The sequence below is a fragment of the Carassius auratus genome, chromosome 35 (assembly GCF_003368295.1).
Source record: "Carassius auratus strain Wakin chromosome 35, ASM336829v1, whole genome shotgun sequence".
Taxonomy (NCBI): domain Eukaryota; kingdom Metazoa; phylum Chordata; class Actinopteri; order Cypriniformes; family Cyprinidae; genus Carassius; species Carassius auratus.
In genome coordinates, this window is record NC_039277.1 from 1,836,460 (window position 1) to 1,862,071 (window position 25,612).

The following is a 25,612-nucleotide window of genomic DNA, read 5'->3' on the forward strand; positions in this document are numbered from 1 at the left end:
AATAAATAAATCTGAAGTCTGACATCAATAAAGCTGAGCTTGTTTCCCTGATGCTGAAATCCATGCATATAAAGCAAAGGCAGAGCGTAGAGGTTTATTGTCATGAATTGCATGTTGGTATATAACACTTTGGCCACACGTTAAATAATACTGCATTCAAATAAAAACCACCAGTCTATACGTAGATGGACTTCTCATCTTCTTCTTCTTCACAACGTCACATATCCACTCTGATTTCTGTCAAGTGCATGATATGAGCCTCATTCATGAAGCATGAACAAAGCCAGCATCTGAAGCAACAATTTCCATGAAGAATTTAGTTCACACAAGTCAGTCATTATACTTGTCTTTCAGGAACAAGGCCTTAAAGGGACAGATCACCCCAAAATTTAAATCTTCTCATAATTTACTCACCCTCAAGTTGACATAGTGTTAAATTTGTCTTAATCTTAGTCTTAGTTCTGTGTCAAATGTACTTTTTAACCTTGTTCTGTTTTGTGTTTAGTCAAGTTTTAGTCGACTAAATGCCTGAGCATTGTAGTCGAGATTTAGTCAATGAAAAACACACATTTTTGTCATTCTGTATAATGGTTAAACTGATAATAATTACATTCTTAGTGATTGTTGTCATTTGATTAATTTATCTTTACATCTCAGGGATTTGCACTTTCACCAATAAGCACAAATCAATAGAACGTGGACTCATAAATGTTTATTTTACCTCATCTATAGTGTACTAATTTATTAGGCTATTTAGACTTAGATATGCACTTTTCTATGAATTTCTGTTAGAGATTGTACTGTAATAATGTTCATAATTGAACATTATAACAGTAATAGCAATTCTAATCATTCCACAAAAGAACTTTTGGGTGAACTGTCCCTTTAAATGAGAGAGAAAAAAAAGAGGCAAAATGGCTCATGGCTCAGAGTTAAGTTACACACCAGAGAAACTTCTGTATTTCGAAGGTGTAGAAAGTTTAAAATCAAGCAGAATTAAGGTAAATTTAAGGACAGAGTTGCAGCAAACGTTTGGTCATGTGATGCATGTCACATTTGCTTCTGGTTTTATTTCTACATCCATAATTGCACCATCCACATTGAACATGGACTGCCAGAGCTCTCCGACGTGAGGCAAAATAAAGAATAAAACACACCGGTAGCAAAACGGGAAATAATTTAAGGGAGTATGGTGGCAGACAGACTGTAGATACAGTATATACAAACATAAAGCACTTGAGAAAAGACAACAGTTAACAGGGACTGATGCACAGATACATTTCTGATAGCATGCCATGTTAAAAACCTACTGGGAATTATACTTGCATTTATATCAAATACAAGTCATCTTTTGACTTTCTCTAAGCCAGTATTTAAAGATTCTACAGTTTCATTTGGCAAATATTCACAATGACACAGCAGGCCTTATTAACATAACACACAATACCAAACAGCTAAAAGGATTTGACCCTTTATGAAAATTCATAAACCTCACGACACGGGCTCAAAAATGAAGGGAACTAATTTACCCAAATATACAGTTTTGAACTGCGTGACAATACTGTAAAATAATTACATGCTTGTCTCATACCATTTAAAAGTTTGCTTTTGTCATAGCATTGGATTTAATGAGGTTTCAGAAGACTTTAGCTGTTTTTATCTTGACCTGAGTGAAGAACAGGAGCGTTCACTGTATAATAACACACAGCCGGCTGATTGGCTTAAATTATCAGAAAATCGAATTAAACGGCCTGCTTAATCTTGAAGACAGTCACAAGATGAATCTCACAAGAACATGTCCAGGTCCAAGTACACTTTCCACACAAAAATTCAAAGGATATGCATATATCCTATATATATATATATATATATTTACATTGCATTGTATCATTATTTTCATTATTATCTTTTATTATCATTTATTATTATATTTTTAAGCACAAGTTATTTCTTATTCAAATCAGATTTTTTTTTTTTTTTTTTTTTTTGCGTCATGGTAATGAGAAGTGAAGGGTGTGGAGGTTATTGAATTATGAACATTACATAACACAATGCAATAATATTAATGCTCCTAAAAATTGACTTTTTAAATAACTGTGAAACATTTGTGGGGGTGGTCTCTTCATTTTTGGGCCTTAAATTTAATCAGGACTTTCTTGTTCTCGACAGGTTTCGTGAGATTTATCACCACCTTTTTGAGAGAATATAACTCTACCAAAAATAAAAATATAAGTTCTAGAACAACATTTGAATGAAACTAGGCAAGAGAGAGAGGAATGATCCCAGAAACAAGTCTGTGACTTTATAACGTGAAGGCCTTTCAGTAAATAAGGTACACGTTTAATATTTCTATAATTTTTTGGTTGGATGATCTCTACAAGCAAGCAGTTCATTTCAGCTTCCATTGTGTCTTTTGATATGGAGCCCCTAAAGGAACGTGGTGATGTAAAAAAAAAGTCAATATTTTGCATTCACCTAAGAAAATGTACATTTGCTTGCAAAAGTACTGCACACACCCCCAAAAAGTTTGTTTCCCCTTCAATCTCATGTTATTTCCATCAACAGGGAAAAGCTAAACCTTTGCAAGCATACTCAAAATCTCATGTTTTCCATCACTATGTCTTCTTAAGGGCTCAGAAACATACTCTTATTGTGCATCTTAAAGTTTTATTAGGATCTATATTACGAGTCCAGTCGTCTTCAAACTGGACGTTATGGCCGATAGGTGGCGCTGTTTTGTGGCCATATTACCTGAGTAAATTTACTCGTTACCTTATTTACTGAAATGCCCCTGTAGCTACATCGATAAAGAGCACTAGAACTAATAAAAATGTTTTTATACATTTTATCTGTACACTATCTTAGTTGCTTTACATCAAGTTACAGACATACATTGACACAGCTGAGGGTGAAATACCCCTCATGCCTTTCAACATCAGTGATTATGCTAATCTTTAAAATCATTGCATTGAAAACAATCAGGAACACTGTAAACAGCAAAGTAAGAATCGAAGTACTTCTTGTCTTTCCATTGCACTGAGCAGTTTGGCACCGCATGACTGTAAGCAGCCACTTTCTCATACAAACATCGTTGTCGGCTCTGTGCGGATCACGGAATCAAAAACAAAGCAAAGTCTTTTCATGGCGAAATGAGCAAGCTAAAGAGAACCAACCCAAAACAACTGTTCCTACTGGCTCCAGGCCCACAAATGTGCGTGATGGAAAAAACAAGAGTTTACAGCACACCACAGAAAAAAAGCAGGGACACATTTGCACTCCTAGGCTGGAGGGGCATGCGATGCGAGCAGTAACGGACACAACACTGAAGCGCTGTGGGATCCTGCTGTCCAATGGCCAGGACGGCCTCTTTACCAGGTGCACAACTGTCCATGTGTTTGCTGGGTAAGAATGAGGTGAGAAGCTGCTGGAAGGGAGCCAGTACGTCATGGGACCCTGCAGAAAACATCACACAGATTAGCTTCAAACGCTAGTGCCATTTACCCACTTGTTAGCAACCACCTTTAAAAACTGTATTGGAGCATGCCCTGTAAGCGTATAATGATGTTTAGTGCTGATGTTCTTCCGCACCACCAGGGGGCGCAAGCTGTGCTCTCAGAGTGTGACATAAGGATTGCTATAACTGATTACATGTAATCTGGATGAAATAATCAGATTCCAAAAATTAAGCAGTTGTAATGAAATGAATTTACATTAAAAAAGCACACACACAAAGACTTCAGCATTATGGGATTGAAAAGCATTGAAAAGCTAATGCAGTTTTCCATGCATACAACATGGAAAGTCTACCTTGAGGTTAAGTGTCTTTCTTAAGCTTATGATTACACTGATTATAGCTCATAAATCAATTCACGGCGGGTTTGAACTTGCAACCTTTTAGATTCCAGTTCTGATCTTCAAGCACTGAACCACACCAAGCCACAATTATCTGCAGCTTGACCTCACAGCAGATGTGATGATGCTACTGCAGCAACAGTCCAAAGCAAAGAGCGGTTTACTCACCCCTTCCAAACAACACCAGTTATCCTGCTTTTGTGTCCACCAGCTGCATCTGTACGTTAACAGACATGGCCTCTCCTCCATAGCCTCCTTTAGACTGCATTTGGTTCTGGATTGAGTTCACCTGGACACAGTTCATAGGATTAAACAACACCAGCTCAGAAACCTTATTATGCACATCAGAAACCAATCCCTATCCCCCTATTTAGTGCACTATTTGAGGGCTCATCTGTAGTGGTGTCTGAAACTATAGTGGACATGATCAAGTAGACTACTGTCACACACTGCAATAATGAGTATACAACTCACTCAACCTCTGGCCGCTTGTGAATGATTCAGTGACTGTGGATCGAACATCAGCTGTACTCACAGAGTTAATGCCACTGAAGATATCTCCAGAGCCTACGTGCGCCGTGTGGACAAAATTGGTGGGCTCGCCGATCATACTCCGATCTATACGTCTCCGCCGCTTCTGCAGAATCAGAAACAGACAAAGCTGAATCTAAACAAAGGTCAAAAATCATCATCATTTACTCACACTCAAGTCGTTTCATGACTTTTATTTATCCTTGAAATGCAAATAAAGGTGTCCAGGAGATTTCTGAGCCTCCAATGAAAGTTAATTTTACCAAAACCTCATTGGTTTAGTTTTAAGCATCAAACAAGCACGTTCTAACATCATATAAAGTGATGAAATCTTGTCAGAAGGCTTGGAATAAACTGTTATACTCAAAATGTCTTTATGAAGTTTTTGAAGCTTGAAATGTTTAGTTATCAGGACTTTCAATGGAGCAACAGAAAACTCAGGTTTCATTAGAAATCTTCAGAAGAAAGCAGTACTACTTTAATCTGCTAATCAAAAACATAAAAAAAAAAAAACGAATTTGAAATTCCTCACTTCATAACAAAAGCTAAAAAGATCATGAAAATAAAAGCTACGTTCAGAAGGCAAGACTGCACAGATTTGTGAAACATCTTTCAACAGGATGCTCCGTATTTGTCACAACCTCATCAGTGCACACTGTTAATTGTACTCAAGTGTTTAACGATAGATTTAATGCATATTGTATGTGTAAACACCTCTTAGTCAATACAAAGTGAAGAGGGAATCCTTGCTGCGCTGTGGCTCATTCACTAAACAGATCAGAAGTCAATGCTTGCTCTCGATGTGCCAGACATTGACAGAAAGCTTCGTCAGGTGTGACAGACTGCAGTTGCTATGCTGGGAAATGTAGAGAATATCCCTTGTATGTCTCGATTATTGACCACTATATTCCACACAATAGACTTAAATTCAATGCATTAGTCATGAACAATGCTCATTCACATTCATTCAGATTTAAAAACAGCGCAATACCTCCTAATACTGAGGAGCGGTGCTTGTGAGATGCTGTTTGGGTGTTTATAGATCCTCTTTCCTCACGGTGGATGAAGGTCTCAGCACATCACAGGACAGATGACATAATTATCATAATTAGGACACAGTCACTTTGCTTTAGGGAAAAATGTGACCTAATTTAACAAGCACCCATCTTCTTCAATTACACACTGATTTAAGATCAGCCGCCCTTTTTTCCAACTTCTCAAGTTCAGCAGAAAACATTTGCACTTATGTTATTAATCATTTATGTAAAGCCAATACTGAAACAACCTCTATTATACTCACAAAACTGTGAGTGGCTCCATCAAGTATTTAGAAAATTAAGTCAAACTCAAAAATGCATTATTGTCATTAAATAGATAAATATCTCAAAGTGGTACGTCAGATCATATGCTGTGTTCAGGTCATGCTGTAAAGATTTACAAGTTCACATGAGTCATAATTACAAGTTGGAAACTTCTTAAACTTAAACCACATGTAAAAACATACAAATGTCTTAGAGGTAGAAAAAGTACAGCCAATTTGATTAAACTTCATTTAAGGCAGCATCCTTCCAGTGGACGATGTAGGCACACATTTCATTCACCAGTGGGTCACACTTCATAAGTGCCTGCAATAACAACAACACAAATCCCAGAAATTCCTTGCGTGCTTTAGCTTTAAAAGGCCAAAGGTGGCAAATCTCTCCACTTACAGACCTTCAGTCAAACCAAACTCCGTTCAGCATATCAACTCCTCATCCACATGTTCTTTAGAAGAGCCTTACTGACTTTCATTTAATGAATCTTTCCTCCTCACTGCATTTCATGCAGGTCAGCCTTTCGTGCAGCAATATAAACGCCTTTGAATAACAACATCCACACATTCTTCAACACCAGCTAGTGTTTGGTCAGAGAGGGGCGTCAGTGAATGATAAGCATTGGCTTGAATCCTTAATAAAGTCTGGTGTTGATATGCACACCACTGAATATATCGTTAAATCATTTTTGAGAGACATTCTGTTATTTTTCACTGCCAGAGGAATTTGCTTGTTTCACACAACATCATTAGAGATCATCCTGAGATGAGATCTGGGTAACCTTTCGATTATTGACCAACAGTGTTGTGAGTAACGCATTACAAGTGATTTTCAAGTAGCTAGTAAAGTATCGCATAACTTTCTAATTTACAAGAAAATATCTGAGTTAGGTTTTTAAATAAGTACCACCTGTTTTCCTATGTATTGACTGAGAGGTCTTCTGTCCTCATGTTGTGAGAAATCAGGAGGTGTGCCGTGTGAACATGATGCTTAATGTAGATTTAGACTAAATGTGACGATAGATTTACTCATCTCACTTGCACAAAAACAGATTCTGTATTCCTAGAAATGAATAAAAACTACGAAACTCTGAATAAGATGCAAACCTGCAATGATTAAATATCAATTAACACAAATATCCTTTATGTATTTAATCCAATTTTATTAACCAGTGTCTTTGCTGCTGACCTTCGATGATCCAATTCAGCCACATTAATAAGTAAAAATGACTTTAAATAAACATTTGTGTTTCATGTTTTTTAATGGCTGACGAATGTTCAATCCTATGGAAGCCTGTTTCTGCCACTAAATAATAATAAACAAAGGTTATTAGGACTTTTTATCACTCAATTCTGACTTTAACTCCCAATTGCGAGTTTATATCATGTATAGACCAATAGATGGTAATAGATGATCAAAACGTCACAAAGTGACAAAGCTCTACAGAAATTAAATACATGTTAATAAATAAATGTTTTATACAACACAACTTTAAAAGATTACAAAAATTGAATAAAAAACAGAAGCGGCTTGGTTTGCAGTTGCAAGGGAAACAGGAGTGGATGGTACGATTGAACAGTGAAACGTGTAATTTTACGTAATTTTTTTGTATGTGTGCAAGTACTTGATTAACTATTGTGACTGATTAGTTCCTTTCACACTGCGATTCTGGAAAATACACGGGTAAAGTGTCCCAGTAATTGCTCCCGGTTCACTAGATTTAGCACTTTCACATTACCAGTGATTACCCGGGATATGTGCGTGCTTTCACACACAACCCATAAAGGTCCGTAAAGACACGTGACATCAGGACGTGACATGTACGAGTCGAAAACGCTAGGCACGTTATAATTTCACTGAAGCTTGTGAACGATTTCAGTGTCAGCGCAGAAAGTGAAGAACTAACTGTCTACAAATACTATGGTTGATCACTTTAATAAAACCGTGGTTCACGCATACGTAAAATGCAACCTTTTTATTCTAACAGTGTATGATTTATTACTAACATAACAGAATAGAGCATGATCAATATGAACTTTTAAAATTTAAATAAAACGGGATACCGGCAGCCATATCACCCTGGAGCCCAAGACCGGTTTCCCACTGAAGCTAAGCAGGGCTGAGCCTGGTCTGTACCTGGATGGGAGACCTCTGAGGAAACTAGGTTGCTGCTGGAAGAGGTGCTAGTGAGGCCAGCAGGGGGCGCTCACCCTGTGGTCTGTGTGGGTCCTAGCGCCCCAGTGTAGTGATGGGGACGCTATACTGTCAACAAGCACCGTCCTTCGGATGAGACGTTAAACCGAGGTCCTGACTCTCTGTGGTCATTAAAAATCCCAGGATATGTTTCGAGAAGAGTAGAGGAGTGACCTCGGCATCCTGGCTAAATTTGCCCATTGGCCTCTGACCATCATGGCCTCCTAACAATCCCCATATCTACTGATTGGCTTCATCACTCGGTCTCCTCTCCACCAGTAAGCTGGTGTGTGGTGGGCGTTCTGGATCAATATGGCTGCCGTCACATCATCCAGATGGATGCTGCACACTGGTGGTGGATGAGGAGATATCCCCTGACTATGTAAGCGCTTTAAGTGCCTAGAAAAGTGCTATATAAATGTAAGGAATTACCCAGACAGCAAGCAGTTTCGGCCCACATCTGGCCCGCATATATTATTAAATGTAATTGCACAAACTACAGGCTACAATTTCAGTTTATTTATTGTGAAATAACTGAAACACATGTTTTTATGGGTGTCCTCTGATAAGCATTGTTCAGCACAGAATTCTGCACGCTTATACAAACCGTACTCAGGTTAAACCTGGCCGACAGCCTGAAACTAGATTTCCTCACACCCATCTTATCAGTAAATCTTTCTTTGGTAATGTAAAGTCGTGGTACGCCTGTTAGGGCTGAACTATTTTGTTATTATAAATCACGTCTGCCTTATTGACAGAGCAGAGACAAATTCTGACGTGTGTTGTTACAGCCGACATCTCACAGAATATGTGATGATTGTAAATGGATGGGGCAAAAAGGGAAGAAATATTCACGTCCACGTTGAGCTGAGACTCCAGCCAAGGATAACAGACTCATCAAACACACATGCTTGTAGACGACCATAAATCATGTGTGTACGCTAAAATATGTGCAGTTACAACGCTGCCCATGAAACACTCAACTACTGTTACGTATCATGTTTGACTCACTTCACTGGCTTTAGCTGAGCTTTCCTCAGAGATCAGCAGGTGTAGATCAGTGCGGGACTGATTACTCTTAAAAACATCATATCAAGTTCAAAATGCAAAGCTAACTGTGTACTCACAATATCTACTGAAATTAAACAGCATAATCGGCTACTATGCTAACTAGCCAAACCATCACTATAGTTGTTAGCCACATCACATCCATACAGACAAAATGTTTATATATAGAGGAAAGAAAATAGAGGGACCCACTTTATATTTGGTGTCTTTAACTACTGTGAAATCTGCTATAATATACGTATTGTGTACATGCTGTACGTTGTTACATTGTACTTTCCTTTAACCCTGCTGTATTATATTTGATACACACATTTCTAAGACCTCTCAGTGATCAAACATTTGCTGGTAAACCTGTCGTTCACAATCTACTTCATGCCTTCTGTCATCTGATTGAGAGTTATACATTTTTAGGGTCTTTCAGATTAATTGTACAAACGTCCACAATCTTCAGATGGTGCTTCACGTGTCTTTTAGCTGTGAAATCAGTACAGATTTTTATCAAATAAACATAATAATTACTTTTATATTTGTGCTAATATGTCAGGATAAACATTAACTGGACTGAAGTAACTTAACTTGCTTGTTAAAAGGATCTCATTGATTTACATAAGTTCTCTACAACTATAAGGATATATACATATCAGCATCTGCACCAAACTGCTGTTTTTTTCTGCAAAGAAATGCAAAAAAATGTTTTTGTTTTTTTGGATGAGCTCCAGATTTTCAATATATCATACTATATCAGCCATAAAATCCTGATGTATCAAATATGTCACACACACACACACACACACACACACACTAAACATACATAAAAACGTTTTAGGTCACAATTTACTTTAGGGACCGATTCTCACTGTTAACTAACTAATAACTCTGAATTTCACCTTGATAATCTCTGAATTGTCTCCTTATTAATAGTTAGTAAGACAGTTTTTAAGTTTATTTATGGATATGATTAAGGTATCTAGAATATGGTCACAATAAGGTATTAATATACCATTTATAAGTACTAATAAACAGCCAATCTGCTAGTAATATGCATGCTAATAAACAGCTAGTTAATAGTGAGAAAAGATCCCTAAACTAAATTTTGTTTAAAGGTTTAATCAGCTTTTCAATAATAAAAAAACACATTATGAGTGTCCCCAACTGACCATACCCCAACTGAAAAACAGAGCGAACCCTAGCCATATCACACCCTCCATAGCAGCAAATGCAAATCTGGCGAGCATTTTGCAGAACAACATGTAGCTACTGTATGCAGACCAGAACTGCACTGTTGCAAATGCTTAATCTTATACAGCACGTGCTGAAGTACTTAAAGACTGAGGACTGAAAATGGTCAAACATTTATGGTGGAAGAAACCTTGACTAACATTGTAAGTGGACCCCCAGTCTAATAGACGTCTAAAAGAGAGATGTAGTAAATGAAACTGGGAACCCAGCAGGGGAACAGGAACAGGCTCGAGCAGGTGATTCATGAAAACAAAGTGATTTCTTCCTGGTTTGTGTGGTTTGGAGGCTGGAGGGGATGATAATCTTACCGGCTGCGGCTGCTCGGCGATACAGCAGTTGAAGCACAGCCAGAATTCACTCATGACTCGCAGACAGTCAGTCCTAAAGTGCCGCTTTGCCCGTGGGCCCTGAGGGGCTCTGGCGGCTCTGGACGGGGCACAAATCTCGCGTCTCAAAGGTCTGATCTGGGATGATGGAGGAGGTCTTCAGCCTGAGGATCCGGGGAACGGAGAGCAGGAAGAGAGCGATGGAGGAGATCCAGATGGGAAGCCTGAGTATGGCTCAGTTCACTCAGACCTGCAGGACACAAGAACAAACTGTACACATGACGACAAAGTACTTCAAATACAACCAAAATAGTGATATATCACGATTATCAAATCAAAGGTAAAGTATAGGCAACTGTTGCCAATTGTCCAGCCCTATATATATATATATATATATACACTGTAAAACATTTCTTGTTGTTTTTACAAAAACTTTTTGGCAGCTGTGGTTGCCAGAATAATTTTGTAAAAATACAGAAAACTGTAAACACATTTACGTCAAAAACTGTTAATTTTACAATATAAAGCTGTAATTTACAAACAAGAAAATGTGAATATAAACCAGTAAATTCAACAACACACAAAATTAAATCTGTTTTGTACCTTGAAAATACTGACAACCACCATAATAATAAAGATGGTACTGTATAAGAGAAAGCCACATGAAGTATCAAAGCTCATCACAAGTAGCTTCACCACAAGCAAAAGTATATATTAACATATAGAAGGTGCACATTTATGGAAACACAAAACACCATCATGGTAACACACGTGATACTTAAATAATGCAAAAAACTTTCATTAAGCAACAGAAGATGTAACATAAAGCTCAAATGTACATAACTGATAACAAGAACTATTTAAAAACATGATTATTTAAACAAAATACTTTCAAACGTGGAGTGTCACGCAGGGAATTCTGGGAATATCAGTTTACAGTTTTAGACTGTAAATTATACATTGATTTGTTCTTTTTTTTTACTTCTAAAAGCTGTATAATTAACAGAATTTTACTGTAAATTTACATTAAATGCTTTGTTAGATATTTTACAGTTTTTCCCTGTATATAGTACGGGAACTTACTGTTAACCTATTATCAGTTTTTTTCCGTAGCGTTTTTACAAAATTTTACAGTTAAAATTACACTTATTTTTTACAGTGTATATATATATATATATATATATATATAAACATTAGATACTGTTTGTCATCTGTATCTAAGAAGACAGTCAAAGGTATAATGTCCTAATATGACATGATGGGGTAAGAAACATTTGTCTGCTTGTTACTTGTGTTTGTAACTCATTATACACTGAACTATAATCAGGCATTAATTTTGATTGATTGTTGCTAGAGAAAAATTAATTAGCATTGATATTTATGTGCCTGAAATTACACCAATAGGCACTTTTAGGCTAGAAGGTCGTTCTCTGTTGATGGACAATCTTCAAAATAGTAGTTTACAGACAGACTGGTCTCAGAAAAAGTGTTTGGATACTTAGATCATATAAGAACGTCAGAATGACAAATATCAAACCAAAAGCCATTTTTGCAATCACTCTCAATCGACGGAGGTGAAGATGATTTTCGTGGAGTATTGAAATAGAACAAGCACAGGTGCACTTTGTTTTGTCTTCATTTTCATCACTATATCTATTGTTTTGTCATTTTAAAGTCCAACAAACGTTTTTTCTATGCACCATGCAGGTGCACCACGTTCATACGCTTTCGAATCAACACTAAGTGCATTGATATTTTATTAAGGCAATAACACAGAAAGATTCTTAAGTGCCCAAAACTTGCTGAAGCCACTGTAAAGATTAAAAACGTTAAAAACTGAGTGGTTCAAGACCTTGCTAAATATTACCACACTTAAAACTGGACCACATACACACACACACATTTTATTTATTTTTAATGTTTGGAATGGATGGGATATCTGTCGTCCTTCGTTTGGCCGAAAAAGTGTAGCCATGATATAAACCTGATTAAAAGTGGACATTGACCTCTGAAAACTTTGAAACTAATAGCTTTAAAGCTTCTGGAAAATCAAGGAAAGATTGTCCCGTGAGACAGTAAGTGCTTTGTTCTTGATGAAGTATTAAAGCTGATGTTAACAGAGGTCCTAACAGGCAGCTCACTGTTCAACACCTGAAGAAATGAGGGCCATGTAGGGTCGCACACTCTCCTCTCTGTTGTGCTGGAGTCATTGGAGTCCAGGGTCCACGTCTGCGGTCATTAATCCGCCTCGCAGCACTCAGAAACACACAGTCCTGAAGCTCAACTCCATCACTAATCCATTCAAGAGCGAGAGCTCAACTACTAAGGCCAAGAGCAAGTGCAGGGAACACAAAATCTGATTTGTTCTTAACCTCGATCTAATGCTAAATATTCTAAAGCCTCAAATGTCAACCATACATCGGATTGGTAAAAATATGAATGGTATTATAATGTTATACTAAAACTGAAATAAAAACAATGGAAACACCCTTAAGATAACTTGTAGAAAGAAAAAAAACTGATCTTAAGCATGCAGAACAACATAAGTGGACTCTGAACGATTAATTGCCGCTTTGAATGACACAACTTAACCAGTGAAGTTCTTAGCCATGCATATTACTAATCAAAAATTATATTTATATATTTATGGTAGGAAATTTACAAAACATATTCATGGAACTTGATCTATTCTCAATATCCTAATGATTTCTGGCATAAAAGAAAATCATACAAATGCACCCCAGGGTCACAAATGGTGCTATATAGTGGAAAAAGTTTCTTTAGATTATTAAATTCTCTTCACACTAAGAAACGAATGTTTTTTTCAAGAACTGATTACAGAAAGGTTCTTTTAGGAACCAAAATTGGTCCTTCAGTGACATCACTGTGAAAATACTCTTTTGGAACCCATATTTTTAATATTAGTCTGTTTTAGGGTAGTTTTACCACTAGCAAAACCACTAGTAAACCAACAGTCTCAAACAGTTAGGCACTCTGCTTTACAATGCTTTACTAATGTCTGACAGCCTTGTCCGTCTTACCGTTTTCATCGGTATGTCTGCCAAATGAATTATATGACAAAATGCTGGTAATGCATGCTTTATGCTGACTGACTGTAAATGTGCTATTCATATGATTGCAGGGAAGGTGGTGGACACATGCTGGTGCATCCTGTGCTCAGGACAGGACGTCTATGGAAATCTGTGCAGTGTCTTCCGCTGCTAAAATTATCAGTGCATTTCAATACGCTTTGATTCCTTTATTGATGTGAGAGTGTTCAGCTTCTCTCCACTCTCTATTCATGCTGGATTAATCAAATAAAGATCTAAAAGTTGACAGGATGTGAGATCACTTTAGACTGAACCATATCCGCCACATGCTGTTGATTGAACTAAAACTTATAAATTTTGGAAATGTGTCACAACACAAGTTCTGCTCCTGAGTGCAACATGATTTTGGTCTCCGAAATAGTTCAGAAGTAGTTGATTCAATTTTAAACATGAATATGTGCAACTAAAGTTAATTTAGTCATCTTTTTGGTGTAGATTACCTAGAATCAAACAGACAAGGGCTAAAAACAAACTCAAATTCTGCAGGAAAACACAGCTTGAGTTCAAACCAACTGTTCATAAATCGCTGTAAATGTGAACTGTGATTCTGAAGGAGGGTTCACATTATTACTGAGTGAACAAGACATAAATACACAGCATCTCCAATTCCTCCTGTTGGAAAAAAGGGAGTTTTTTGAATGACAGGATGGGATGCACACAGAAAACACTCCAGTAGCGGTGAGCCGATTCAAAGAGACTGTCAGAGCAAGAAAGGCCTCTGTGTGAGGGGTCAGAGGAAGACCCTTCACAATACACTCAAGACCTGTTCCCAGGGTATATGACACACAATGACAGAAATCACAGATGGAAGAGATCTTGCACTACCATACTGCAGTAAATATAACCAATGATCATATTATTTTACACCAGGTGTGAAGGCAGCTCTTTCAATCAGATCTATATATTATAATTGCAATCTTCCGTTCAGAACTCAAGTGCTGTGAATGTAACACTAAGCTGTTTTTACACAGATGTTAGTCTGGTTATCCATCTTGTGGTGTGCAGCCATCAAGTTTAAAATAAAAGAGCAAATAAGATTCATTTGTTTTGTCTACAGCAGGATTTTCCAAATATAGGCATTACCACGTGCACTGTAAAAAAAAAAAATTCTGAAGTTTAAAATATAATAAAGATTTTCTAAGAAAAATTTTAGTCTTTCTATGTCAAAACTTCATGTTTAATTCAATGTTACTTGCTGATTCTTTGTAATTTTTTGTTAAATTTACTAGCAATTTGAGTGAATTTTTTCAGTGCTGTTATTCATTAAACCGTTTTTATTGGATGAAATTCAAATTTTGTTATAATTTATTCTGTAAATAAATCCAATACTTGTATCCAGCAAGAATGCATTCAAATGATCAAAATGACAGAAAACACATTTATGTTACAAAAGATTTCAATTTCAAATAAATGTTTTTTATTTTTTTTTATTTTTTTTTTACTGACAGATTCCATAACATTACTGAGCAGCAAAACCATTTTTAATTACAATACTTGCACAATTTCACTGTTTTTACTTCAGTTGTGATCAAAGACATGCAGCCTTAGGGAGCCTAAGATACTTATTTTAAAAAACACTTAAAAATCTTTCCAATCTCAAACTTTATGAACACATTCTGCTCTGATTTTCCTTCCAGGCAATCTAACATTCTGATCATATGCACCTTCCTTTATTTGCATTAATGCAAGTGAATGCATGTTTTAACTCAATTACATCAAACCCTCATTATCATCCTCATCACAATCAGCGATCCCTCATTAGACCGATTCTACTAAACCACACAACTGAGCTCCTGAACTGGCTCCAACCAAATACATAAATCACACACAAATGCAACAAATCCCAAAGAAATGACTGATTCCCAATCTTAAACAGAGTTTACTCACCATCCTCAGCGTGCTGCAGTGATGAAGAGAGAGGAGAGGAGCGGCCAGCTGCAGCCCCAGCGTTTATCCCAAGGCTGAGGAGCTGTGCTCCGCTCTCCAGGAGGCCTTTGTCCCTCACTCAGTTACGGATCAGCGGCCAAGTGGCATTCATTCACTGCATCACTGACTCCCCCCACCCCGTCCCGTCCCGGCCAGGACGCATGCACGCTCCTGAGGTCTAAGCCCCGCCCCCTCCGTCTCACTGCTGTGGAGGCTTTTATGTAAGCACCATCCTCCCACTGAACCAGCGCGCTCCTACTGAATGCAGCTTACACAAGCAAAGCCGGGGTAGAGAAACACTCGCTATGTGCTGGCTTACAAGCAAACTAGTGAAACCCCAAACAATCCATAATCCTGTTCACTGTATCCCATAAGAGCATTAGCACATGTGCGCCATTACATTCATGGATCTCACCAGAGCTGGAATATTGGCATTAGACATTACATGGATCCATAACATGAGGAAATGCTACTCAGAGGATATAGTAATGATTCTTCTTTTCTTTTTCAGAAAGGGAAACCCCAGCTGCCCTTTTTCAAACTCCTTAACCAATGCACACAGGATGATTGTTTCACTTGTTGTTGTTGTTTTTATTCAGAAGACATTTATTTGAGTGCACACTACACAAAATCATTTTGGGGCTAAACGATTCGGGAAAAATTCGCGAGTTCACACATGGGTATATTTTTTACAAGAACCAACTTAAAAATCTAAGTTTAAAAGGCAGTGGATATCTTTCCACTTGATTTTCATAAGACACGTTCCCACATTTTTTGACTCATTCAAAATAACTATAAAATATTAATATGATTTTATGATTTCGATTTTTCGCACTTATTATTAATATACTGTATATATTGTATTGCATTAATACTATTGCAATTTTAAATAAACTATACAATTTAAAATGTAATACATTTGAGAATTAAAATGATTCATTGAAATGATTCCAATTCAAGTTTATTTTAGCAGGAAATTCCAGCCAAACGTTATTTGTAAGTGATTTACATCATGTCTGCGAACAAAGAAAATATATTCCTCAAAACGCCATGTTGATCAACACAGACATGCAGTGACAAATATGTTTCAAATATATTTGAGCACACTCCCTTGATTACACTCACATTTGTGAAGAACTTTCTCTTCTTGCACAGTTTGTGGACATAGGCCTTCTCAGTTAAGTATTTTATGTGTGCAGTGCTATCTCAGTAAGACAGTGTGTGTTCTGTTACACGGGAACAGTCAGGAAACTCTGTGGCAGGACACTGTTTGATTATACAGGCCCACAAAAACACGCTGGCCATCTGCACGCACTTCAGCCCTCTTTGCCCACACTGCCAAATGCAACTGAGCAGTCTCTTTTCTTAACTTTCACTCCATTCAGGGATCATTTCTTCTTATTTGGCAAAGGAAAAAGCTTTCACTCCCTGTTTTTACTCAATAAAAGAGGCGGCTCCATTTTTATTGAGCTTTTTCTCTGGGACTTTGATTCAATCAATCCACCTGATGGTAAAACTGTCAAGAAAGCAGCACTCTTTTTATTTATTAACATTTTGCTCAGTACAGATGAATCTGGCTCTGGATTGGACACCCCTGCCCCAAACCATAGATTGTCCAAGGCATTTTAAAGGAATCTCTTCAGTCAGTGAAATTACCTCAACAGACATTGAAATTGAGTTTAAAGGGATAGTTCACCCAAAAATGAAAATGTGATCTTTATCTGCTTACCCCCAGGGCATCCAAGATGTAGGTGACTTTGTTTCTTCAGTAGAACACAAACTGAGATTTTAAAGTCAAGCCATTGTTGTCTGGCAGTTTTATAATGGATTTGAATCACGGCTAAAACATACAATAAAACAAAAGACAAACAAACAAAAAAACACACACAAACAAAGCCAAATGAAACCCTGCGGCTTATGATGATACATTGATGTGTAAAGACACAAAACGATCGGTCTGTGCAAGAAACTGAACAGCATTTATATAGTTTTTATCACTGATTCTCACAATGTTTGAACTGTTAGAACTCTCCTATCTCTCAAATTGACCATTGACACTCTATCAACAATCTCAGTTAGGAGTGTCAATGGTGCATTTGAGAAATAGATGGCGGTAATGTATGGAATTACATTTGGTTCAGTAAAAATGAAGTAACGCAAGCTTACTTCAAGCTGCCTTGAAGGACAAGAGCTCATCTGTACAGACTGAGATGATCGAAGGTCAAATATTATTTACATATTTAGTAATACAAATCATCGCGAGATCGTTCCAATATGCGCGCCACTGACTGACGTCTGTACTTCCCGGTCAGAGAGCACTTGTCCATCAAAAGCTCATTATCCAATCAGAATAGATCACTGTTAACCCCGCCCCCACGAGAGGTTTGTGTCAAAACACCAAATGTAAAACTGCAAAGCAAAAGCGAAATCTGTGGCAATGCATTCAGAATCCACGATCAGCAAAAACTAATCTATGAAAAACGTTAACGAAGAATGAAGCATATTTGAAGAGCCTGTCAAAATTGTGCGACTGAGTTCATTTTTTCATTATGTTTTTCTTCTTTTTTAATCGCATATTTGTAAAAGTTTCTGAAAAAGTTACGTTAAGTTTTATAAAGTTTTGTTCATTTTTATTTAAACAAATGTAATTCCATAGTAATGCACTTATAAGTTTGAAATCCACCATAAAGCAAGAAGACGCCTCACACGCCTGCTGCAGAGGACGCGCAAAGGACAGTTCGGAGAGTTCGGACATTGCGTGAATCAGCGCTAAAAAAACAATTATGTAAATATACTGTTCAGTTTCTAGCACATAAGGATCATTTTCTCTCTTTACACATCAATATATCATCACTATGACCAGGTTTTAATTTGGATTTGTTTGAGTATGTTTTTGGTTTAATTGTATGTTTTATCCATGATTCCCCTTAACATACATTATAAGACTGACAGACTGCAACGGTTTGAGCTAAAAACCTTGATTTGTGTTCTAATGAAGAAAAAAGTCACCTATATCTTGGATGCCCTTCAGACCAGGAATGGGCAACTCCACATGATGAAGTAAATGGTAGTAGTCTATCGCTCCAGAAATTATGGAGTCCTGATGAATTGGTTTGTTCAATAGACTCAGACCACTGCTTTGTTGCATTTATGTTGTTACACGTCTGGATGGATGTGCTGGGAACACATTAGGCCAAGCATCCAGTGATCCCTGAATACAGATGTGTTTAAACACATTCTCAGTCATGTGACGAGGTCATCCTTCCATTCCTCAACTCTGTTCCTGGGCATCCACAGATCTGCACATTTTGTAAACCTCCCTTATGTACACATAATAACCCAGAACACAGGTATGACCTCATATTAAAGTTGCTGAAATATATACAAATGTTTCTCTCCACTAATGACATCATGCTTTTCCTCTGTATCCAGTAGACAAGTCCTTATTTTATGATTCAGATTCCCTAAAATTTGCCCCCATGACCTTGGTGGTGATATTTATAGTGCATATTCTATAGGTGAGGTGAAGATATTCCTTTAAAGCCTAGTTTTTATTATACTGGAGAGCTGTTTAAGAGTTGTTTTAGACAGCTCAATGCAAGAATGTGACATGAGATTTCAGATGCAGAATGCTACACCTTGCAGCCTGCATTAAAGGATGTGTTTGACCACAATTGTCACCAAGTCTGGTACGATATGTTTGCACGGCAGCACCACTGGTAGAGGGTTAATTTCCCTTTGCAAAGAAAGCGGTAACAAAGCCTGCCTTATACTACTATTACAGCCAGCTGGCCATTGTCTCATCTCTCCTTAAGGCAATGACCCAGATACTATTGACGATTGACCAGTTGCTTAATAAAGCATCCACTGTCTGCATAGGTCAAATTGCCATTTTTGACTTGGGAAGAAATATCTTACATTCTTTATAACCATTATACCCTCCAAGGCAATCAGGGAAGTAGCTTTTTTATTTGTAGGAAATATACCTAACAATGTCCTGAGAAAATATTTAGGACATCTGAATAAATAAATAAGACACTCTGATGAGTTAATTTCACAGTACAGCTTGTGAAAAAAACCCAGAATGAGCTTTATTTTACCACATCTTAGAGAAGCCCACCACGTGTCATGAGCTCACGGGACAAACATGCATCACATGCTTGAAAGTGAATCTTTCTTGTGCACAGCCACTGAAAACAGGATGCACACTGATTGACAATGACATGACAGATTCATCTACTAAGAGCCAAAGATGCTGAGCTGCCACTGGTCCTAGGGTATTATACTTGTTTGTGCTACTTATGTTAGCATCTCAAATCAGGCATTTAAAGAATGGCTTTTATGCAAAATCTTACAGAATTTGGCAACAAGCCAGCTTACAATCTTTGTGGCCCTACACTGTTGCTGAAAAAGTTAGATGCATTGACTCCAAATTAAATCAAAACTCGACTGTTGACCCTACTATTAAAATTATAACTTATTTTGAATATTTTTGTTGACCTTACTGAGTTTAACTAAGTAATGACAACTTTTTAGCACATAAAGTTATTAAACTCAAAAAATTCAAGTAGCCACTACTAAAAATAGCCACTAATCGATGCATGTATTCAATAATGGTACTTTTTTTAATCTTATTTATATTGTGTTCAGTATAGAAAACTTGACTGATTACTGGTTTATATGTGGATGTTAATTTAGGTGTGTTGTACAGTAATGTTATTATTTATGTATTTGTTTCATTTTTAGATTTATTTCGATTAAAACGTTTGAACACTACACAATGATTTGTAATTAAAAATATACATTTATATACAATTTTCTTAATTTGCAGAGCTTGTTTTTTGGAAGGAGACGAGCAACTTATCAGAAGGTGATATTAATATGCGCAGATTTGAGTTTATAATGTTTTTGTAACCTTTTGGGACCAGGACTTTTAATGGAGAGACAAAATCTCTTGGATTTCACTAAAAAAGTCTATTTCTGTTGATACAGCACAAAAAAATAAAGACCTTTTCCATGATATTCAAATTTTTTTTTAGATGCACCTGTACTTTAACTGGAATTTGGCAATTGGTTTCCTCACTTTTTCTTTAGTAAAGTCAACTTATTACATTTTACAGTGACTGACTTATTCCTTTCTGCCCGACAGGACTGGACAAAGAAATTGTAAATGTAACCCTACAAACCTCAAATTTAAATAACTTTTTCAAATAAAAATAATAATAAAAAACTTGAAAAACTGAATTTTGAAAGCTACAAATATTCTCAATTCAGTTCTGAATGAAACACAACCTTGTTCTTATACTCAATATGGCAATTCAACGTTTTTCATGTTGCAAGATGAATACCTACAGAACTATAAGTGCTGCTTGCCTTAGAAAAACAACCACTGAATATTTCACATTGTTAAATATAATTACATCAATTCAAACCCTGCGAGATGCTCTATAACTTAATGAACAAAAGTATGTTTGGTTCTTCTGCAAAGGTCAAAACTGAATTAAAGCTGCAATGCCACAAACACTCAGGGACAGGTGCCAAGAGACAATGATACAAGGAATTTCTGACCATCGCACAGACGAAAGGTCTTCAGCCTGGGAGGATCTCTTAAAGAGAAACATATGGAGGCTAGATTAGATTAGGACGTTCCTGAGCATCCTGCAGTGTTGACTACAAACACACAGCTTAACGGCCAGCTGTAACACACAGCGAAATGCAATGGTTTGAGCGGAAAATACAATTTCACAGTCTTGGTATTAAAACAATCCTAGAATACTCTTGTTTTGTCCGGAATAACAATAGTGCGATCACTCACTCAATGGTACATGACCAGATTTCTGTGCTTTGCACCAAATAAAGATGATTTGTTTTGTTCCTGGATCATATTGAAGAAGAACTAGATTGTGAAACAGTGCGATTTTCTTAAAAAAGCTTGCGATTCTATCAACCTACATTCTCAGATTTTCTAGAACACTAAAGGAGAAAATGTGACGAATCTTTATGCATCTGACTTTTTTTTCAAATGCAGGTCACATGAACAGATTTTTTTTTTTTTTTTACAAATGTTCTACGTGGGAAAAAAAATAAAATAATGGAAAACAGCCAACACATGAATTTTGCTTCATCGTGGAATGAGAGTAAATAAATGACAGAATTGTCATATTTGGGTGACTAACTCTGCTAACCAGGAAGTACAAACTGAGTGGCTTTCAGTCTAATTCACAGACTAAATAGCGAACTGGTCTTGGGTTCACTGGAGTTCCACCAGGATTTGTCTGCAGATTTAATTCAAGCTGTTGACATTGGTCAACTAAATCCTCCTCGTGCAATCAAGATCCAAATATGAATCTCAGATAACTGAACAGATCAGAAGAGAGCTAGGCAGTGTGATGAAGGAGGCAACAGCCCACTTACAAAACAATTATGAAGACTAGGTTTCAGTAAATAGTCAATAAGTCATAAGTGTTTCTGAAGAAAATTTGCTGAATTACAACCAGAATGTTTTTGTCTCCTCCATTCACAGCAAGGGTGTGTGTTATTTTTTTTTTTTTTTTTTTTTGTATTCATAGCCAGAGAGTGTTTTTATTTATTTATTCATTTATTTTATTTTTCGTAAATTCTGTAGTGGTTGCAGGGCACTGATGTGTTGTCTCATGTCTAAGTCCAAGTTTGGGATCAATAAGATTAAACAAAATAAAAATGATAATACTTTTGTTAAGCAAGAAAGACATTTAATTGATCAAAAGTGACAATAAAAATATTTAAAATTGTCAAAAAAAAATTTGCTAAATTTATATTCGCCAAATAATCATCAGGAAGTATGTCCTCAAAAATATAAGCAGTACAACAATATTCATATGTGTTTCTTGAGCAGCAAACCATAATATTAAAATGATTTCTGAAGATCATGTGACACTGAAGACTGTTGTAATGACACTGGAAATACAGCTTTGATCACAGGAATAAATTACATATTACAATATATTCACACAGAAGACAGCTGTATTAAATTAGAATAATATTTCACTATGTTTTTACTTTATTTTTGATCAAATAAACACAGCCCTGATGAGCAGAAGAGACTTCTTACCGATCCCAAACATTTAAACGATATAGTTTCTTGAAGACTTAAGCAAAGCCAAGACAATGTAATTGTATTAAGTTCATTACTGTAATAAGTTAAAATGCTGATAAGGTCTATAGTGCTTTAATGTTTTATAGGGCACAATTTAGCAGTTTAGAGCTGGCAGACAGTCATCAATCTAGAGGACTGAAGAAATATTTTGGTGTAGTGACAAACCCATTTTCAGCCAGAATTAATATAAGTTGATGTGTATCACCGATAGAAAATCATGCCATATCACTTATCTTTAGTCCCCTGGTGATCAAACCAAAGGCAACTGTGGCTTTAAATGAAATAGTCCATCTGATGTTGGATAATGAAGAAAAAAACTACCTTAGGCTACACCAGGCGTCCAGTTATCCTCTGGCTATACACTATAAACATAATCTCAGTAACGTTTGATTATGAATTTAGGGCCAGATTTACTGATTAGCGTGAGAGTGCTGTAATCTCATAAAAACCCTGATGGGGATGGAAAAACCTGTGCTTGATCCACTGACATTGATCAAATTAAAAACTCTTATAAATGCACATGTAATAAGGTCAGCTGCAAAAATAACTGTCCACGCCTTTTCTTCACAAATGTTTCTTTAGTAAATCCTGACGGGAGTGTCTTAAAGTTTCTGGAAGTGAGGTGGGATGTAAACACAAAGTCTCACTGAGGTGTTTAGATGATGTGATGTGATGTGAGTATCTGCTGACTGATCTTCTCACATGTCACGCCAAAGATGATATCTGCCTCCCCTGCTACACTGTGACCAAAGAGATGATTACAAAAAAACATGGCGACTTTCCATTCTGATCTGCTAACCAGACAAATAAGCACTTATAGAGACAATGAAAAGGCAATGCAAATGTATCCGGTGTCAAATATGCCTGAAGCTACTGTTATCAGATGTGTAGAAGATCAAGACAGACCAGAAGTCATGATTTATAAAAGCATTTTTTTTATTTTATTTTGTATTTGTTCCAGAAAGCTTTAATTAAAACTTCTTATTTCAACAGAATGCAAGTGAACAATAATTATATTTTTTGACCTTAGCTTCATCTGCACTGATACAACTATCCTGTCTTTGGCTGCAATTTAAATTATATATATGACATTTTTTAATGGTTTTAGTTTTAGTTTAGCTAATGATAATCACCCTGCCCATAGTCATTTGTAATTGTAGCATTTCTCTGTTACAAACCAGGACTTAATTCTCAGAGAGAAGTCTGTAGTTTCAATGTTAAATCTGAGGTCCAAAAAAAATTGTTTTCAGAAAGATTTATAACATGGATTTAGAAAATAATCTATATATCGTTGGCTCTGGTAAAAAAAAAAAAAAGAAAAGAAAAAAAAAAAAAGACCATGATATGTGTGGTTTAAAAAACAATGATTACAACACCTTTAAAGCAATAAGCCCACTCATGTGTGTTGTAGTGATTTGTCATGAGTAAAAGTAGTAATATGCAAAGCCGAGTACCTCTTATAAAATAAAAACTAAATGTAAATAAAAATAAAAAAATCTTAATATTATATAGGCTAAGACACCAATGTTAAATGCATAGCTTAATTCGTGAATAGTAACAGTAATATTAATACTAATTGTTCCATGTCATATATCAACTATTGTCTGTTTATTGTTGCAAAAACACTTTAGGCGCATTAATAGAAAATGTGCATTCACATTGTGCGCTTATTATTTACGAACCGGGTTCATCCAATCAGAACAAAGAACCGGAACTACTGTTTTATGAATTCTAATTCACATGGGCGTATGCGCTGCAATGAAAGACTTACACATTTGAACGACTGTAAGTGATTCGTTGATTTTGCATTGCTTATAAAGGCATGTCAAAACAGAATTAATATGAAGTACTTGCTAAAATGTTCAACAGTTTGCCCTGCATTCCTGTAAGGCTCGTCTGTGACAGTAAAGATCACGATGTTCCCGGCTGTACAGCGGACTAATGCAGAAAACAGGTATCTGATAGGTGATTCACAAAACACGGAACTGTCTGCTTATAACCTTGTAATATGTCTAATATAGTGTATAAAAAAGCCCAAATCCATCAAAGATTATTAAAAAAAAAAAAAAAGAAAGAAAGAAAGAAAACTGCAGTATTACCATTTATGAAACCTTTCAAAAGAAAATCCATTCAGGCTGCAGGGAAATTGGTTTCTTTACTTATTCAGGCTGATCAATAAAGCAGTTTTCTGGGATGTATCATGAAGTTGATAAATGTGGAGTGCTGTATAGATATTAATGATTTCTCTGGAGAGTGTCTTACCGCCTGATGCTGATGCTGATGGTCGAGGCTCAGCTGATCAATGCGGGAAATGATGCACCTGCGCCGGACATCAGAGGAGACGGTCACAGCACACATCCAGCTCTCACGTGAGGGAAGCTTTGCACCTTCATCACTGATCTCCCTTTGTGTCTTTTCTGCTTGTAAATGACAGCAGCGTTGGAGAAGGAACCCGCTTGAATGAGACGGACACTCCCACTGTGCGCTTAGTGGACAGAAAACTAAGAAACAGCGCCGCCTATGAGTCAACACAGAGCAATACAATACAACAGACTAACCAGCCCTTCTGTTTGGTATTTCCTTGTGTTTCCTGATGCCACAATTGTGTTGGAGTAAAATTAATAATGGTGAATTCGATTGATCCCATTACTTCGCTAAATTAATCTAAACCATTAAAGAAATGGCTCACCTAAAAAAGAACAGTTTCTGACAGTGTTGCCTACTCACCTTCAGGCCATCCATGATGTAGATGAGTTTGTTTCATCAGCGTTGCATCACTTGCTCACCAGTGAATGGGTGCCGTCAGGATGAGAGTCCAAACAGCTGATAAAAACATCACAATAATCCACAAGTAATCCACACCACTCCAGTCCATCAGTTCACATCTGGAGATGTTGTTTAAGGCATCTTAACTTTGAT

General features: G+C 36.7%; 1 protein-coding gene across 2 annotated transcripts; it reads right to left on the minus strand.

Annotated features, from left to right (window-relative positions):
* Positions 1-1,044: 1,044 nt before the first annotated feature.
* LOC113054002 (CDC42 small effector protein 2-like) lies at positions 1,045-25,212 on the minus strand. 2 transcript variants are annotated; one of them, XM_026219205.1, is made up of 5 exons: positions 24,956-25,212; positions 10,505-10,772; positions 4,388-4,489; positions 4,021-4,141; positions 1,045-3,453 (listed from the first exon to the last, which is right to left on the minus strand). In XM_026219205.1, the coding sequence occupies exons 2-4, from the start codon at positions 10,556-10,558 to the stop codon at positions 4,040-4,042; spliced, it is 258 nt and encodes an 85-aa protein (XP_026074990.1). In that variant the 5' UTR covers positions 10,559-10,772; positions 24,956-25,212; the 3' UTR covers positions 1,045-3,453; positions 4,021-4,039. The 2 variants fall into 2 exon arrangements, with proteins under 2 accessions (XP_026074990.1, XP_026074989.1); XM_026219204.1 differs by lacking the exon at positions 24,956-25,212 and adding an exon at positions 15,520-16,213.
* Positions 25,213-25,612: the final 400 nt, after the last annotated feature.